At 40.7% G+C, this 18,964-nt stretch overlaps 1 protein-coding gene across 6 annotated transcripts in view; it reads right to left on the bottom strand.

The window, feature by feature from the left end:
* Arhgap32 (Rho GTPase activating protein 32) overlaps positions 1-18,964 on the bottom strand; it is a 252,554-nt gene that overhangs the window by 56,636 nt on the left and 176,954 nt on the right. For all 6 annotated transcript variants that reach the window (XM_032909362.1, XM_032909357.1, XM_032909360.1 and 3 more), the window contains one exon: positions 6,263-6,344. In XM_032909362.1, the coding sequence (XP_032765253.1) occupies positions 6,263-6,344 (82 nt within the window). The remainder of the gene's footprint in view (positions 1-6,262; positions 6,345-18,964) is intronic.

Here is an 18,964-nt window from a genome sequence, read left to right as displayed (position 1 = left end):
AATATCATAAACAAGTTGAGACCTTTCTTGTATCTTATCGATTATAGTGGAACATAATTAAAATCAATTATCATCTATATATTTTCTATAAAACCTCAAACTACATAAATAATTGGGATATTGAACAACATATTCCTGAATGACCAGAAGGACACTAAAGAAATCAGGGAGAACACAAAAAAATATTACTAAATGAAAATAAACCTCTGAGACACAACAAAAACAGAAAAATGAAGGTTTGCAGATATGGATCCTTAGGTTAAAATCTCACAGAGCTTAAATAAATAATGATGTAATTAAAAGCCATAGAAAAATCAAGACCAATCCAAAACACCAGGTGGAAAAGATAGTGAAACAATCTAAGAGAACAACAACATAGAGAAGACATGAACCAAAGAGAGGTCTTGGGGGCGGGGGTGGGGTGGGGGTGGGGGCAATGATAAAGCCTTATCCACCTAGCCAAAAGAAAAAGCCAGAATACCCAAAATAACAAAATTAGATATATAAAAGAGGTACAATAAATTTCAATGAAATTCAGATCATTAGAAAATAATTTGAAAACATATTCTGAAATAACTGGAAAATAAAAATGAAAAAAAAAAACCCTAAGATACATATGACCCATCACAATTAAAGAGATTAAAAACAACTTTAAAAGATCCATAGTGATTAATGATATTGAAAAGCAATCAAAAAAATCCTCTCCCCCATCCCTCCCCCGCCAAAAATCTCAGGACTGATAAGATTCACTGCTAACTTCTATGAGACTTCCAAAGACTTAACTCTAGTCCTTCTCAAAATGTTCCACAAATACAGAGAAAAGGAACACTGTCTAACCCTTTTGTGAATTTGAGTGTTGTCCAAATATTAAAACCAAAGAAAAGACACAACAAATAGAAAATTCACAGACCTATTTCCAAAATGAACAGTCTGAGTCTTAAAGGGTCTGTAAGAACTCCCAGTAAAATTCTTGCAAAACAAACGCAAGAGCACATTGAGACCAAACGTCATGACCATGTTTGTTTGGCTTCAGGATTCAAGGGTGGTACCCTGGCTTGCTTCTGTGATAAAACACTATGGCCAAAAGCAACCCAGAGACGAAAGAGTTTGTCAACTTACATCTCCCAAGTTACGATCACTGCTGAGGAAGACTCAGGCCAGGGAGTCAAGGCAGCAACTGAGGCAGACACAATGGAAGAACGCTGCTTATTGGCTTGCTCTCGAAGGTTCTCCTTTACATGACTAAGGACCACCTGTCCACAGTGGGCTGGGTCCTCCCACATCTATATTAATCAAGGAGGTATCCCTACAGCCTTCCCACAGGCCAGTGTGGTAAGGAGGCATTTTCTCAATTAAGGTTCCTTCTTCCCCATGACTCTAGCTCGTGTCATGTTGACAAAAAAACTAACTAGCACAGATGGTTTAACAAACAAGAAGAAATCATATAAATAGACTTAGGGACAGAGATCTGGTGATAATCTAATTAGATGCAAAAATGCCCTTGATAAAATTTGAGAAATAATGAAAATTTTTGAAAAATACTGAATAAGAATTAACATACTTCAATATAATGGAGGACACCTATGGCAAACCTATTGACGAAGTTACCGTAAGAGGGGAGTCAGCTGACAGTGTGGCCTCTATCAGGAGAAAGGTAAGGGTATCCAATCTCTGCACTCTTACTTCAGTACAGTGCTTAAAGCCTTAACTAAACAGGAAAGCTTGAGAAAGCGACAAAGGAACATAAACAGGAAAGGGGAAGGGTCACGTTTTCCTTATTTAAAAAGACCTTACAACATGGCCCCCAAAAGACTCTCAGATCTAATAAACACTTTTAACAAGGTGGGAGGTACATGATACACCAAAGTCAGGAGCTTTTCTATACACCAACAATGAATGTGCTGGGAAAGACATCGAGAGGAGAAAAGAACTCACTATAGTTTAAAAAAATAAAAAAATAACTACCTAATTATATAAGCCTAAACAAGGAGGTGAATGACATCTACGATGGAGACTTTAAGAAACAAAAGGAAGCAGACGCTAGAAAATGGGAAGACTTCCCATGATTGCTGATTAGAATAATATTGTGAAAATGGCTGTATTAACAAGTTATCTATATACTCAGTGTAACCGCCACTAAGATCCTATCAACAGTCTTCACGGGACTGAAAGAATAGAAATCTTCATGGAAGCACACGCTGACCAGTCACAGTGACGCTAAGCAGTAAAAGCAAGGGAAATCATGCCCCACGACCTGATCTGAACTTACACAGTGGCACCCAAACAACAAGCTGGGTAGCACTCTCTCTCCTTCTCTTGCCCTGCCCCCTCTCTGTCTCTGTGCACCCCTGCCTCAAGAGAATAGAGTAGAATGCAATGTCTAGAAATCAGCCACCGAACTTAAGCCACTTAATTTTTTTTTCAAAGCATGTATAGGATTCAAGAAATCGTTTTGGGGAAAGTAAACTACACGTGTAAAAGGATGAAACCAGATCCACACCTCTTGCATTATGCAAAAATTGGTTCAAAATTTATCAAAACTTAATGTGTATTCTGAAACTTAATACAAAAGTTCACATTCTGAAATGGCTAGAGGAGAAAAAAATACAAAACCAATTTAAGACATAGGGACATGAAAGGACTTTCTGAAAAGGCCTCTAAGAGCTGAGGGAATAATTTCAGTATCTGACAAAGTGCAGGTGCATGAAACTAAGAATCGTCTGCACAACAAAGAAAAGTAATTAGCAGACTGAAGAGATCGTTTACAGCACAGGTTAAAATCCTGGTCAACTGTACATATCAGAGGAGGTTACCATCTAGACTCTATAAAGATTTCCCTACAAGTGATTCAGTCAATAAACGGGCAAGTAAATTAAAGTTCTGAAAAGAAATACAAATGGCCAATAAACATGAGTCACCTAGACGATCCATGCCTACAACATATAAACATGCTTATGAGCGTATTTATGGGGTGTTTCTAAAGGGCTTAACAGAGGGAAAGCCTACTCTGAACATGGACAGTACTGTCTCATTGACTAGATTCCCATACTGAATAAAAAGGGGAAAGAGGGGGAGCTGGCGGCATTCATCTCTCTCCTTCCTGACTGAGCTGCCTAGTTTCATGTCCACTTGACACAAGCTAAAGTCACCTAAGAGGAGGGGACTTCAACTAAAACAATTCCTCTATAAAATGGGCTATAAACAAGCCTTCGGGTGATTTTAATTACTGACTGATGGGGGAGGGACCAGCCAATTGTGTGTGGTGCCATCCATGGGCTGGCAGTCCTAGATTCGAGAAGAAAGCAGGCTGAGCAAGCCCTGAGGAGTAAGCCAGTAAGCAGCACCCTCCATGGCCTCTGCATCGCCTCCTGCTTCCTGACCTGCTTGAGTTCCAGTCCTGACTTCCTTTAATGATGTCCAATGACGTAGAATGTGTAAGCCCACACGTTGCTTCAGTCACGGTGTTCAGTCACAGCAGCAGGAATCCTGAAGCATGAACCGAGGACATAATGTGACCATCCCCCTAGCCAGCCTTCTCTAGCATGGTCAGCTGTGAGCCTCCCAACTGCAGGGCAGCACGAAGCATCCTGCTTAAGTTGCTTTCTCCATTTTTTTGTCACCTCAGTGAGAACAGTAATTAACACACCACACTTGGACACATATCTAAGGAAGTTACACCACCAGACTCTAAACACATACATAGTCATGTTTACTGTTGTGGTATTCACAACAGCCAAAATAAGGGAAGCATTTTTTAAAGTGTGGCACATACATGCATCAGCCATGAGGTGGGTCAAGTTGTCACCTGAGATTAGCCATCACCCAGTGAGTGATTTACAGGGAAATGGATGAAACTGGAGTCATTGTGCAAAGCAAAATAAGTCAGGCTCGGCAAGACAGCTCGCACATCTCTCCTCACAAGTCAAACCCAGATTTAGATATGCACACCATGACATGCAGTAGGAGAGTGACTACAAGCTGAGGAGGAAAGTGTCTGAAGATAGGGAGATGTGAGAGAGGGTAATGGGGAAGGAGAAGGCCGATTCACACGTGCATTTTGTCGTGTGGGACCTAAAGGACAAAACTCTCTCTGGTCTCCCTCGGGTACAAATCTAGACAGCATGAAAGCAGACATCTATTTGAAGGGGAGACCAGTGGGGGGAGTAGAACAGTAAAGGTAGTTGTGAGTGAACGTGAACGAAGTATAGTGGTACATACTTATGTATCATTATGAAATCCACTATTTTTACACTAACCAAAACATTAATTAAGAAATCTATCTATCAGAAAGATGGAAACTTGTCTAAGACTTACATGTGATTGCTTATAGCATCCAGAAATAAAAACAACACACAAATAGGCAAATGTAAAATTACAGCTACGTTGCAGCATGGAAAAGCTGAAAACACCTGGCAGAGTGAAGGGAGCCAGCTGCAACACAGAAAAGGTCTAGAACTAGAAAAACCATACAGACCAAGAGGGCAGAGCAGAAGGGTTTCCTGCCACTGACTGACACGGGATCTCTTTGGGGTGATAAAGACGGTCGACACCAGCTTTACAACTACAAGGACACTAAAGACCTTGAAATATATATTTTATTTTATAAATACGAAAAGGGTTATTTGTGTGTATGTGTCTGCTGTATCTAAACAACTGTGAGGTCAGCTCTGCTCCTTCTACGTTTGCGGGAGCTCTGGGGATGGAACTCAGGTCCCTGGGCTTGAATGACAAGCATCTTAACCTGTGAAGCCATCTTGCCTACCAGCTCTGAATTAGGAATTTTAAAAGGACGAACTTCATGGTACATAAGTTATATTTAAAATGCCTTTTACATGATTAATGCCATATTGTAAAAAGAAACATAATCACCAGAGTTACTAATAAATATTTATCAATCAAATACCCAAAGAGGACAAAATTGCTTGAAAATGAGAGAGAATCCTGGCTCAAGCACAATTGCAGACAAGACTGTTGTGAATAATTTTCTTTACTGAGAAATAAATTTAGTCTCCCTAAAATAAACAAATGGGCACAGGAGAAACTGGAACAATGACCCCAGCCCATGAAGAGATGCGCTGTGAAAGACTGTGCCCCTCCAGCGTTCTCAAATGCTCAGCGCGACGCCTGGTGGGTGCTGAGACAAGGGAGAGCCCTCGGTAGGAAATAGTAAGCTTTTCTTTTCCTGAGTCAAAAATGAGTCCTAAACTCTCAGGGCGCTTCAGGAAAAATAGTTCAAATGAATCTGGGGGGCCCAGAAGTTTCTTCCTTTTCATTAGATGACGAGAGTGAGATGACTAGGGAAAAGTGAATTTCACAACTTGTTCCCTCCAAAACTCGCTCTGTTTTCACTTTGCCTTACATTTCTGTGAGGCTTGTGGCTTATGGCTCTCACCCTAGTGCTCAGGAGGCAGAGGCAGGAAGACCAAAGGTTTGAGTCAAGCTGCCCTACACAGTTAGACCATTTCTTTAAAGAATAAAAATGAAAACGCATATGAAACCAGGCCTCGTCCACTGGGGATTCATTAGGACCCCACCCAGGTAAAACCTCTCACACACATTTAAAAACCCCCATCTCTTTATTCCTTAAATTACTCCCAGCACTGCTTCATTTGTAGTTGTGGTGCATGTTCACATACTATGGATAAACTACACGACTAGAAATGCTGTCCAGAACAGTTTTATGTCCATTCTTATTGATAAACACGGGCTCTTTACATCTTTTTAATTTTCAGTGAGTCACACCACCCAGAACAGGGAGGACGATCGACTCGATCTCACAACACAACTGAGTCTGGTCTTAAACTCCTGATTCTCCGCCTCCCCCCCTCCCGTTTACTGGGATTACAGATGAAAGCAAGCACAGTGGCCTTCCAGGTCACTTCTCTAACCTGCTCACCTTAGCCCTCACTACCCACGTCACTTCTCTAACCTGCTCACCTTAGCCATCACTACCCACGTCACTTCTCTAACCTGCTCACCTTAGCCACACTACCCAGCCTCCTACTAGGTAACTGTAAAAGTAAATGATAACAAAGCCTCCCAACCCACAGGCCATTAAAATTACCCCAGAACGAAATGCACGTCAACTTTTGTAACATGCTCCACAGAAGAGGGAAAGCACTTAAAAGTCAAAAAAGTATAAAACGTGTGTCACATCAATAAATGCAAAGAACAGCAGAGCAAGCAAAGCACTTTCTTGAAATACGCTGTGTGCATCTGCAACTGGCTGGCCACAGGACGCAGAGGGAAATGGTGCACTCACCTGGTTTTGGCACTGAGTTGGTCACTGACTGAGGAACTTTCTGGTTAATTAACTCGACACAATGACCAGGGAAGAGTCCCACCTAAAGGAAAGCAACAAAGAGAGGATTCCAAACCAGCAAACAGACCAGTGTGTGAATGCTGCCAATTCAATTCCAGTAATGTACTCCGCGGCCCCTCCCAAACGATTCTAATATTCCAAGGCTCTGGATACCAGACGACAGTCACACAAACAAATAATGAAACAATCTGTTGCTATGAGCATATGAAGCTATGTGTAGTTTTCAGTCCAGATACCCACGTGTGCTCTGTTAGTTTCAGTTTTAAATCCCTAAATTCTTTTATACCAACTAAAATATCCAACCTGACTCCAAGCTAGGCATCGAGTAAAGAGAATTACTAGCTAATGCTTTACTTTGCTGAGATCTTGAGCTAGTGGCACTGATATCGCTACGATCAATGTTTATGCTGACTTTTAAAAAGATCGACACCAAGCCGGAATTCAAATTGTATTACGGGTCTCTTCTTCACCCTCCAACGGGTTTCATTTAAAAATAACATAGTAAAAATAAATTTTTGAAATATCGACTCATTTAAAACTGCAGTCCTCGCTATGGCTAAGGAATCAGCGCGGCAGGTAAGAAGGAAGGAGGAAAAGGAAGTTCCGCCCAGGGCCACAGACTGGCCTTGCAGAGCGCGCCATACTCCGCTTACATCGGCGCTGCCTGCACGGCCGTGGGTGAGACCCCAACCAGGTGTATCTGGAAAATGCTGAGTTCCGGGCACTCGGAGGAGGGGTGCGGCCAAGAGTGAATACAGAGATAAACACTCTGGAGAAAACGTATAAAGAAAACCTTTACCAATATTTATAGATGTTTCCCCAGATAGGGATATAAATGGGACGCCATGCAGCAGATGTTAAAGGCGAAACATGAAAACTACATCACGCTGCCTCCCCCTTTGTTGACGGACTGAGGCAGAATGAGGCCCTTCCAAGAGCGTGACTCATTAAGCTCTGAGCTGCAGAGCTCCCATCTGTGTGCGGTTGTTTTCACAGGCTTGTTTGCCACATTATTATTTCAATTTCTGGATGAATATTCTATGGCCCTTCTTAAGACTACAAAGACATAATCACAGGGTGAGTTGAAGAGGAGTTGTTAATAGATTATTGGCATAATTTTGAATTGGGAATTATTAAAGCCATGTCTTGCAGAATGATGTATTAAGTATGTTTTATTAGTAAAATTCTTCTAACATATTTTTACTCAACTTCTGTTTCTCCAAATAAGTAAAATCCTTCCAAGATTGGTTAGACTATATAAGAACCAACTTGAAAAATGACCCCCCCCTCCCCGGCTTTTTTCTTGTATGCATTCAGCAAGAGGCTGTGTGGCACACTGACTGGCATCCCTGTCAAAAGCAAGAGGCCCAATCCTGAATGCACCACTTACTACACTAGGTAAGCAACTTGGTCTCTTTGTAAGTGATAAAAATTATCTCCTAAGGGTGTATATGAGAATTAAACAATGTGGTCTAACTAGAATGCATGTAGTAATCTCTTGCCGAATGCTGTTATTATCCTAGTGTGCTGGCTACTGAAAACTCCAGGGCTCTAGCTCCTCAAGCAGATGGAGAGCACACTATACCACCTCTTCCCTCTGTGTACATAAGCTGAGTTACTCTCGATTCTGTTCAATTTATAAACACCTGAAATGTGGCATAAAGACCAGATGGGAAAATAGCTCACTCACTCCCTAGGCTCTGGGCCCGAGTTAACAGCTTAGTTTCTCAACTTTTGAAATGAATCATACCACGTGCACTTCAAGAGTTAAAGTAAAAAGGGCTAGCTGGGTCCTTGAACCCAGGAGTTATCTGAAACTCAGCAACTAAGGAATTTCTGATCACTTGCCTAACAAAAACTGTCCAGAGCTTGGTGAGTTTCTTCAGCAGACTATGTCATCATATACACTGCGTCCATCGTCTGTCTCAATGTACGATTTAGGCATATGGAAAATCCCATCCCCACCCTGTGCAGATCTGAATGCCTCACTGTAATCCCTGTTTCTCAGCACACTTCTTCACACACTGTAACACTAGGCAGACCAAATATTCAGTTCTAGATTCGGCATTCCGGTGAAACTAAGGCATATGTAAATACAATGTGAGTCAGGCTACTCTCCTGTCTCTCTTGTGCTTTTAGTCATCTTAGCCACCACCTAACCACAATGAAAGCCTAGCGAATCTTAGAGGCCTTTGCCTAATTCTCATCAAGCTGCTGACTCCATGGTGGACAGCATCTACCTTTATTCTTATTTTTCTTTTTCTAAGTATCCCTGATGTTTTATGTATTTGTAGAAGGCAAACAGAGTCTGTGTTCCTATTATAAATAATCCACCATAAACAAATGAAACTGTATTCTGTTGAAAAAAATTACTCACTGATGTAACTAACATTGAAAATATAGTTAATGAATACTGATACATATTGGAAAAATAATTGTTGAGCACACAGGAAATTCTAAACCAGCCAATATGTTAAGTAGTGAACATGTCTAAAACCTTGGCAATTGGATCTGCTTTCTGTGATACCTTGTTTTCTTATCTTAGTGCTAGGAAGAAGAGAAAAATGCCTTTCAATCCTCTGGGATCAAAATAAGATTCAGCTTTGGAAGGAAGATAGCAAAGAGGCACAGAAAGACATTAAAAGAAGAAAAAGAATAATCTTGAGGGAAGGCTTGGACAGAGTAAGGAGGGGCTTTCTGAAGAGGAATAAGAAACATCACGTCAGTAGCTTCTCCTTAAGTCTCTGCAATAGAGCAAAAACCCCACAGGGTGTTATGCCTGGAACTGTGCTGTTGTTTACTAACAGCTCCCAGTGAGGCAAATGGCTTTGACTTAGGGCCTTTGCTAATGTTTGTGGCATAAGCACCCCTATCACAGCTGGTTTTAAAGTGCCAGGGGGCACAGGATTGAGAAACGATACAGAGTGGCACTTGGTCACATAATATTTGTATCACAAACCCGTGAGGAGAATGGAACCTCAAGAGCACAAATTATAAGGTATAGTGGAACAGTTAGAAAATACTGTACTTAATACAATTCATTCATTGTAAACTTATAAACTGCAAATTTAAGCAATGGTTGCATTTAACAACTGCACCATTCACGCAGTTTTACAAGTGAGTCCAGCTCACCCGTAATCTGTAACTACCCCCTTGTTCCTGTCCCTGTCCACTCCGATGGCTCTGAGAGCCAGTCCCCGAGGGGTCTTTGAAGCAGCAACCAAAACCTAAAAAGGAATTTCAACTTGACAGCAGCGATGCTCTCACGGACCTCACAAACCCTTTAAGTTTACTTTATGAAGAGAGAAAAGGGTTCAGAAGAAACCCTAAGCACAGTTCCATTGCTGCTCAGTCGCACCAAACTAAAACTCCAGCTTCTTATTTTCTCAGTAAAATTTTCCTGTGCCCTAAATCTCTGGTGTTTATATTTCATGATCGATGCTAAAATTCAAGGGATTTTGATGCATTCATACCTATATTTCCCCTTGTTTGATTCTGTCCGGTATGGACACCCTGGTCACCATTTGAACAGTTAAGCCTTAATTTCTTTCCATATTAATCTTGTTCCAGACCAAACCCAGCGACACCCCAAAGAAAACCAACACTTTTCTATATCTGCATATTCTATTTCTAAAGAAGATCACATACCTGAGAATACTTAAACCAATATGAATTTTCAGAAATTCAAATTTTTCCCCTTGCTACAACCATTCTCAGAGCGCCCACTTTGTTTTAGACTGACCCCAGTCTGACCCCCAGGCCCTTCCCGCCACCATCTCATACATGTAGACGCAGATCACAGTTTGACAGTTTAAAAATGGTCTGTTTAACGTTTTAAAACTGGATCCAACTCTCTGTTTCCAGTGAGTTGCCAGAAGTAGAAAACAGTATTTTTCAAAAAGGAAGAGACAAAGCACAACAAAGCAGGCAGGAGCTACTGCAGTAAGAGATCTTAACAGTGAAGGGTACGTTCTCAGTCCCTTAGTTCATGTGTGGCTGCGCTTTCTGGTACTGAGCAAGTCTTGCTCTGGGTTCTACTTCAGTCATTCCTCTCCCTACACTCTTCACCTCCCACAGAAACACATTATGTTGCCTTCTGGAATGCCCACTCTCTGATTTCCATTAGAAAAAGAGAGCTCTACTGCCTGACAGACTGGTTTGAGATTCAGAAATGAGGTCAGAGATGGGGATGTCAATCTGGGAACTGACAGAACACGCTGTGTAGAGCTCCAGGAGCAAAGAGGAGCCCAGAGAATGAGAAGGTAGCTCTCCCCAGAACATAGAGGCCAGACATTAGAGCATCACCCAGTTAAGGCAACAGAAAAAGTCAGGACTTGTGAAGTACCGTGCCACCTCAGTTAAGACAAGAAATGCTAGGAAGACAGCAACTTCATACCGATAAAAGCTTAGATATGAAAAACAAAAAGAACCATAGAAATGTTTGTGCGTTATGCCAGAAACCACATGTGATGTCATGGATTTGGGTTTAGGATTACATGATTTATGGCTGTTCAAGAAAACTGGAGTCTACCTCCCCAGAATGCAAAGAATAGGGACCTGAGGACAATTAAAATCCAGGGGAGCCCTGTCTTCCCTCTGCCTAAAGCTCGGCTTCTTAAAATGACAGTTGCGTAAATGAGGGTCATAAAAACTTGGCAATAGTAAAACGTTTCTGCATTCGCAATGACCAAAGCGTAATTACAAACCAAACACTAATGAATCCAAGCTGTCTCTGGTTGTGCTTCCCTCCTGCCCCATGGAACTGCAGTGTGGGCTCTGAGCACGCAGCAGCACATTTGTACTGCACACACCACACCAGGCAGGACTTGCAAATGGCTTGGCTTCTATTTGAGGCTACTGAACGCTGTGATTTACAGTGTTTTACTTCTGCACTTAGAGAAACACGATGGTTTAAAACAAAGACTTCCAATTTCCTGCCATCATTTTTCAATAACTCTCAAATAGTGCATCTCTGAACCACCATTTTATTAGAATGCTTGATTTTAAAACCTGCTGTTTGGCAGAGTGTGGTGGAAGACACATTTAATCCCAGCACGCAGGGGCAGGCAGATCTCTTTTGAGTTAACAGTCAGACTAGACTATATAGTGAGTTCCAGGACAGCCAGGGCTATGTAGAGACCCTTTCTCAAAACAAACAAAAGCAAAAGAAACAAAACAAAAATACCCTGCTGATTCAGTCTTGTTTAATAGAAATCATGAAACACATTTTGGTCAGAACTTAGGACAGAACTTCCAACCCTTTCTGTAATGGGCCTAAACATACTTCTAATGTTATATTAGGTATTTATGCAAAGTCTTAAACTTAGCGTGGACGATTACAAAATCAGGTGTGATCAAAGATAGATGCTGATAATGTCCTATGTCCTGCAGTATAAATCTGTAGTCAAGGTTTAATATGTATGCAAAGATAAAGAAGTGCATCATCAATAAGTAATAAAATCGTATGTATATCAAAGAACTGTTTAAAATAAATCTTATGATTTATTATCAGTAAACGTTTTATTTATCTTTCTACTTTTCATACCTGTACACCCTGGACTGTTCTCTAGTTCCAGTTCCTGGGTTGTTCTCCAGTGAAAAGGGTATGGGAAAAGAAGTCAAAGAAGGCCTGGCCTGAGGCAGGACAGAGATTGACACTGGTCAAAGGTCTGAGTTCTCCCCGCACCCCAGAGAATATTCAGTCTCATTCATCCTCAGTACCAGCCTAGCGATGGCACTGGGGAGGGAGGGGGGGAGTGGCTCTTGGAGCCAACCTGACTCCGGTAGCTTGTTAACCTACAGTCTGTCTCTTCACTAGTTCTCCACCTTTGGAAAGCTGGGATTGCTTTTCCTAGCATGGCCACGTCTGTCACATCTACTGTTCCGTGCTGGAGATAGGGGAGCACCCAGGACACCGTTGCAGCTTCTGCCCACTGGGGCTGTCTCACGTTACGTCTACGCTGTGCTAATAAAGCTCATCCCACCCTTGTTCGTTTGCCCTCTGTTGTAAGAGTATGGTCCCAACCACACATGTGAGGGCTGGGAAGAAAACATTTTTATCAGTTTTAATGTAATGGTAAGCTTAGACTCCAGACTGGTTAGAGGCTGTAAATACAAGAAGTGGGTGATGGGAAATGCAAGAACAAGGGAATGTCCATGTGTCCTCCTCACAACATGGAGGATGGGGCAGAGGTCTCTTGCGTGGCAAACACCTGAGAAGATTCTGTTTCTTTTCTAAGTTAAATCAAGGAAATACTAGATAAGACAAAATAAATTACAACTGCCTTAAAACTATTAATTTCCTTTACTGTTTAGAGAGACACGAGGGCAGAAAAGAGTAGCATGTTTAAGTTGGAGTGAGTTAATGGTTAAATGTGGTTGACAAGTAAGTTTATATAATAAGCCATTGCTGCTCTTGCAGAGGACTTGGGCTCAGTTCTCAGTGCCCACACAGCAGCTCACAAATGCCTGTCACTCCATTCCAGGGGATTCAATGCTGCACTTTTGGTCTCTACAAGTACCAGAAACACACGTGCGCACGTGCACACAGACACACACACACACACACACACACACACACACACACACACACACACACACAGTGCACTTACATATACATAGGCAAAGCTCTCATGAACATAACAAAAAAATTACATCTTTTTTAAAGGTAGAGCACTGGAATATAAGAAAGAGACAGAGAGAGAAGAATGAGAACCTGTGAGCAAAGGCATGGCTGGTCATTTTATCATAGCAAAGAGTTTGAAGTTCTTTCTGTAGGAAAGGAAACCAGCAAATTCTGAACATCAGAGGGACAAAAGGTCTGTTTTAGGAAGAAATCTGGTAGTGATGAGTCTTCCAAGTAGAAGGGATGAGAGATATAAGAAGCAGAATGTCACGGAAAGTCTGCAAGAAGAACTGAATACAAAGGCATAACAAACCTACAAAGTGATGCGAAGACGAGTAAATGGATAGAGGAGACAGAGGTTTTCAGCTTGGTTGGATATAATTTTTTCTTTTACCCTTCCTGAATTCAATTGGTAAACAATGAACTTCATGTTTTTAAAAGAACATGGTAACAAGTTCTGACACCACAGTCAAGGTAGCTTAGAGGAACATCATCCACCAGAAGGCTTCCTTGTATCTCCTCCTTCCTCACACCTCGCCAGGCAAGCCCTGGTTGCTACAACTGCACGTTACATTGAATCACCTGTAACTTGGTATGAACAAGTCCTGTGGAGTAGGGCTGCACTGTCTCCTTTCACACAGCATAATTATTTTGAAGATCATTCATGTGGTTACAGGTATAAATTATTAAGTCCTTTTATTCCTAAGTAAAACTTCATTGTATGGATGCTATCATATCCTTATCTCTAAGTCTGGAGATTACAGATAGTATAATCATTTACAGTCTTAGTCTGTTGTTACATAAGATGCTATAAACATTAGCATTCTAGCTTTTGTATAAACATAGTCTTTCTTCTCATGCAGTTATTAGGAATGGAATGGAATTGGTGAGAAACGTGATAGGTATATAATTCACCTAAAAATCCACCGAAATATAAACCAAACTGGCATGCAGCCCTACCTTCCAACCAGCATTGTGTAAGATTTCTAAACCGTTAGCCTTGCCGCTTGAGTTATGGGGCTATAGTTCTTGGTTTTTACCTGCACTTTCCTAAGCATTATTGGTGTTGAAAATCTGTATGTGTTTGTCATTCAAGTTCTTTTGGTTACATATATGTTCTAATTTTTTTGCTCATCTTTAAAACCAACTTCCTTTTCTTAGTGAATCGTAGAATTCTTCGTATGTTCTGTCAATAAGTCCTTCATCAGATATAACTACCGAAATATTTGCTCCCAGTCTGTGTTTGTCTTTCTATTCTTTTTATGGTGCTTTGTAAATAGTACATATTTTACAATTTGATAAAATTAAATGCATTTTATAAGTTGTTCCTTTGCTGTGACATTCAGAAATCTATCCCTAATCCAAAGCCACAGACATTTTCTCCTATCTTTCATTTGAGGAGTTTTAAAGTTTACTTCTGGGTACGTGATCCATTTTGCATCATTTTTCACAGTTGATGCAGCCTATAAACTAAAGTTTATTTTGGAGGCAAAACGTTCTTTCATTGAGTTATTTCTGACGGTTGTTGGAATTACTTCTCCTGGTGTATGTGGGTCCATCTCTAGACTCTACCCTGTTCCACTAAGTTGTCTTCATTTGCATCAACACCACAGCTCTTGATCTAGAAGTTCTATGCAGAGCTTCTCTTTGTGCTTGCTCACTAACTGGTTGATTTTCCAATCAGGCCTGGTTTTTCTATCTTTTTTTTTTTTGTTGTTATAATTCTCTAGAATATCTCTTTTTTTTTTTTCCAGAAACCTTAGAAACCCTTAAAATGAAAAAAGACAAGGGTTTGGTAGAGCACTTGCCTAGCAAGAACAAGGCCTTTGGTTCGGTCCCCATCTCCGAAAAAAAAAAAAAAAAAAAAGAAAAGAAAAGAAAAGAAAAGAAAAAAAAACAAAAAGGTACTTGCACTTATTCAGTCCTTTATAAAAAAAAAAAAGAAAGAAAATAGACACACTGTTTGCAAACTTAGTTTGGATTATCCAGTAATGTAGCCTTCAGTTTTGAATAGAATATAAGAAGCTAGAGATTACATATGGAAACTCATATATTACTTTTACTATATGTTTAATTAAAGTTGAATTGCATAGATTTCCCCACCCCTTTTGGGGGGGCTAATATCCACTTATCAGTGAGTACATATCATGTGTATTTTTTGTGATTGGGTGACCTCTCTCAGGATAATGTTTTCTAGTTCCATCCATTTGACTATGAATTTCATGAAGGCATTGTTGGTTTTTTTTAATTGGATAGTTTTTTTATTTACATTTTTAATTTTATTCCCCTTCCCAGGTTCCCAGACATAAGGCCTCTATCCCCTGCACCTCCCCTTCTTCTATAAGGGTGTTCTCCTCTCCATCGACCCCCATCCTGCCCCCCCAACAATCCCATACACTGGGGGTCCAGCCTTGGCAGGACCATGGGCTTTTCTACTATTGGTGCCCCACAAGGCCATCCTCTGCTATATATGCAGCTGGAGCCATGGGTCAGTCCATGTATAGCCTTTAGGTAGTGATTTAGTCCCTAGGAGCTCTGGTTGGTGGGCATTGTGGTTCTTATGGAGTCAAAAGCCCCTTCAGCTCCTTCAATCCTTTTTCTAATTCTTCCAGTGAGGGTCTAGTTCTCAGTTCAGTGGTTTCCTGCTAGCATTCACCTCTGTATTGGACATGCTTTGGCTTTGTCTCTCAGGGGAGATCTATCTCCAGTTCCTGTCAGCATGCACTTCTTAGCTTCATCCATCTTATCTAGTTTGGTGGCTGTATATATATGGGCCACATGTGGGGCAGGCTCTGAATGGGTGTTCCTTCAGTCTCTGCTCCAAACTTTGCCTCCATATCCCCTCCTATGGATATTTTTGTTCCCCCTTTTAAGAAGGACTGAAGCATCCCCACTTTGGTCATCCTTCTTCTTGAGTTTCATTTGGTCCGTGGATTGTATCTTGGGTAATCCCAGCTTTTGGGTTAATATCCACTTATCAGTGAGTGCATACCATGTGTGTTTTTCTGTGATTGGGTTACCTCACTTAGGATGATATTTTCTAGTTCAATCCATTTGCCTATGAATTTCATGAAGTCATTGATTTTTTTCTCCATCTTTATTAAATTGGGTATTTCTTATTTACATTTCAATTGTTATTACCTTTCCCGGTTTCCAGGCCAACATGGTTTTTCTATCTTACACCTTCTCTATTTCCACGTGAATTCTTTACTCTGCTCATCAATTTCTACAAAGAGAGCTTGTGGGAGTTTTAACTAGGATCAATCTGGGAAGAAAGAATAGTTTGAGACCACAGCCTGTGATCATACAACCGTGGTCCATCTTCATTTACGTAAGCGGTCTCTCCTTAGGCAGTATACAGCACACACGTCCTTCACATCTCTTTCTGGAGATACTTAAAGACTGTATTTTCTGATGCAATCATCAATGGCCCTCGTGTGCTTTCTCACTAAATGCCATTAAGTCTGTGGACTCCCTTTAAGGGAAAAGCTCTTGCGTACTGCGTAGATATGTCTAAATACTGTGTATTTTAAAGACAGAAATTACATTGCTTAAAGCTTTTGTGTGTGAAAATTTTAACTGTTTTTAAACTGTTTATGCCGTAGGTAGAGGTATTATTTGTAACTTATTTTAGAGTCAAATGAAAAAGCAGTAGAAGACACTTATCAAGCAGGGAGAACGTAGAGTTTGAAGAGCTCTCAAGAGCTACCACACATCACTGTCCAACAAAGGCCTCTGTGAGACTGAAGCCCCAGGCATCACTTGGTAGGATAGCTCTGATGGTGTAGAGGAGGGCAAAGCAAGGGGAGTATCAGTGATGACAATGGCGTCACCCTGAAAAATGTCAATGTTAGCGATGAGTGAAAACACACGAAATCTGCACGTCTGTGACCTAACGCAGAGCTGATACAAATCAGAGCTCAGCTAATCATGACTGCATCACACATTTACTGTTTCTATGAAGTAAAACAATGTATCTAAAGTTCTTTTCTAGATTTTTTTTTCTTTGTGTATATGTACACAAAGAATGTGTGCCTTTGCCTGAATGTGTGGGCCTGTTTACATGCGTGTGGGTGCACATCTATGCCAGCATACATGTGTACATGTGCACTTGAGAGACAGGGTTGACACAGCTCTTCCTCCTTATTCTTCTTGAGGCAAGGTTCCATTCCCACACCCAGTAAGCTTTTCCACACCCAGTCACCATTTCCTATATTCTAGGAATCTGAACTGTGTATGAAGCAATCTAATAACTGAGTCATCTCCCCGGTCCTGCCTCTACACTTCTATCACTTAAATAACAGTTTAGAAGCAGATGGCCCACTGTCATCTACAGCAGAAATCTATGATTTTTACAAATAGACAAGTAGCGGTCACTACTGCTCATTAATTGCTACCGTGATCTATCTGTTCTTTACCCAGCATGCCTGTTTGTCTGTGGGCTCTGCATTGAACAGTAGGCTGTTCACATTTTTTCCATGTATGATAAAAAGACTCTGCATCTAAAGGTGTGAGAATTAAAGGTTAATGAAAAGCACTGAGAATAGCACTTATGAAATGGCTTCTAATAGACCATGTATTCCCTCTGCTCTTGAAAATGTGTAATGTTCTAAATGAATGTTACTAATATGACTTCTCATTACTTATTTAGAAAAAAACATTTTTCTCTATTCAATCTTGAGTTACGAAAAGGTGCGGCTTTTTTAGAGGGGCAAGATTTCCAAGTACCTACATTTTTATGACAATTAGTTACATAGAAGCAAATTAAACTTTTGGGTAAAGACAGAACTAGTGCTTAGACATTGCTTTTTTTCTTTTCTTGCCTTTTCTTTCTTATTGGGTGGAGTGAGGGACAGAAAACACTTCACAGAGTGTTCTGGAATAACTGAAAAAACTGGTGAACCTTGATCATCCTGTGGAGAACTATGAGAGCACAAGTATACCGAAATGCTGACACCTCCAGATGGGATTTTATCTTCCAAATTAGCCACACTGCCATTGTATATACGGAAGACACCCATGAGTTGGGAAGACAGAACGACTGCTGAACTGTATTGACTCCTCCCATCTGTGCACAGGATTAACAAAATGAGGCTCAATCAGTGGGCTTTGCATGTACACGCAAGTCATCTGTGGAACTTGCTATAAGACTCAGGCTCCTGTTCCATGCTCCGAGATGCTGATTCCGACAGCTAGCTTTAACACATCTTAACGCAGTCCAGTCCATCCCCGAAAAACAAAAAACAAAAAACAAAAACAAACAAAAAAAAAAACAAAAACAAAAAACAAAAAAAACCCTCTAACAATACTGCCCTTAAACTAATAATGATCTAAGATGTTAACCACTATGCTGGTTTGCCTAAAGAAAAAGTGCTCTAAGGCCTTCCTCCACAATCCAAAGAGTGCTCCACACCTAGGAACATAAATCTGAGAGTGATGCCAGCTATTTTCAAACAGGGGAGGCTTCTCTTCTACCTGAAGTATGTGATATGATGAGAACCTTAGAAAACAAAGAAAAACCTTCAATATACTCCTTAGGAGACAAAACCCACACATTTCAGAATTTCAAATCATTGTAGTTAATATAATTTCGCACTTCCTACTCACAGAAGTTTAAAGAAAAAAGAATCCTGGTGTAATTTAAACACATGGATGAACTTACCCTTCTGTTCCCACAACAAATTATGGTCTGGCTAGGACAATGCACTGAATATAATGTGGCAAATTGCTGGTCTTAACCAACTACCAGCTGACAACCTGAATGTACGTAGTACACACAGGGACAAAATATACCAGAGGGGTCTAGCATCCTACCCTACCACTACTAAGGCAGTATTTGAGGGCTTTAGTCCTAGGATTCAGTGTTTCAGCTTAAAATCTACACAAAACCCAGAAGGGGATAGTAGCAACTTTACTCATTCTTGCTAGAGCACAGGAACAGTAAGGTGTCCCTCGGAGGGTCAATGACACAGAAACTACGGCACATCCGTAACAATGAATAACGGATAATATTTTTG

The sequence above is a fragment of the Rattus rattus genome, chromosome 8 (genome assembly GCF_011064425.1).
Source record: "Rattus rattus isolate New Zealand chromosome 8, Rrattus_CSIRO_v1, whole genome shotgun sequence".
Taxonomy (NCBI): Eukaryota; Metazoa; Chordata; class Mammalia; order Rodentia; family Muridae; genus Rattus; species Rattus rattus.
The sequence above is the reverse complement of the archived record's forward strand: the minus strand, read 5'-3'. Positions and strand labels throughout refer to the sequence as shown.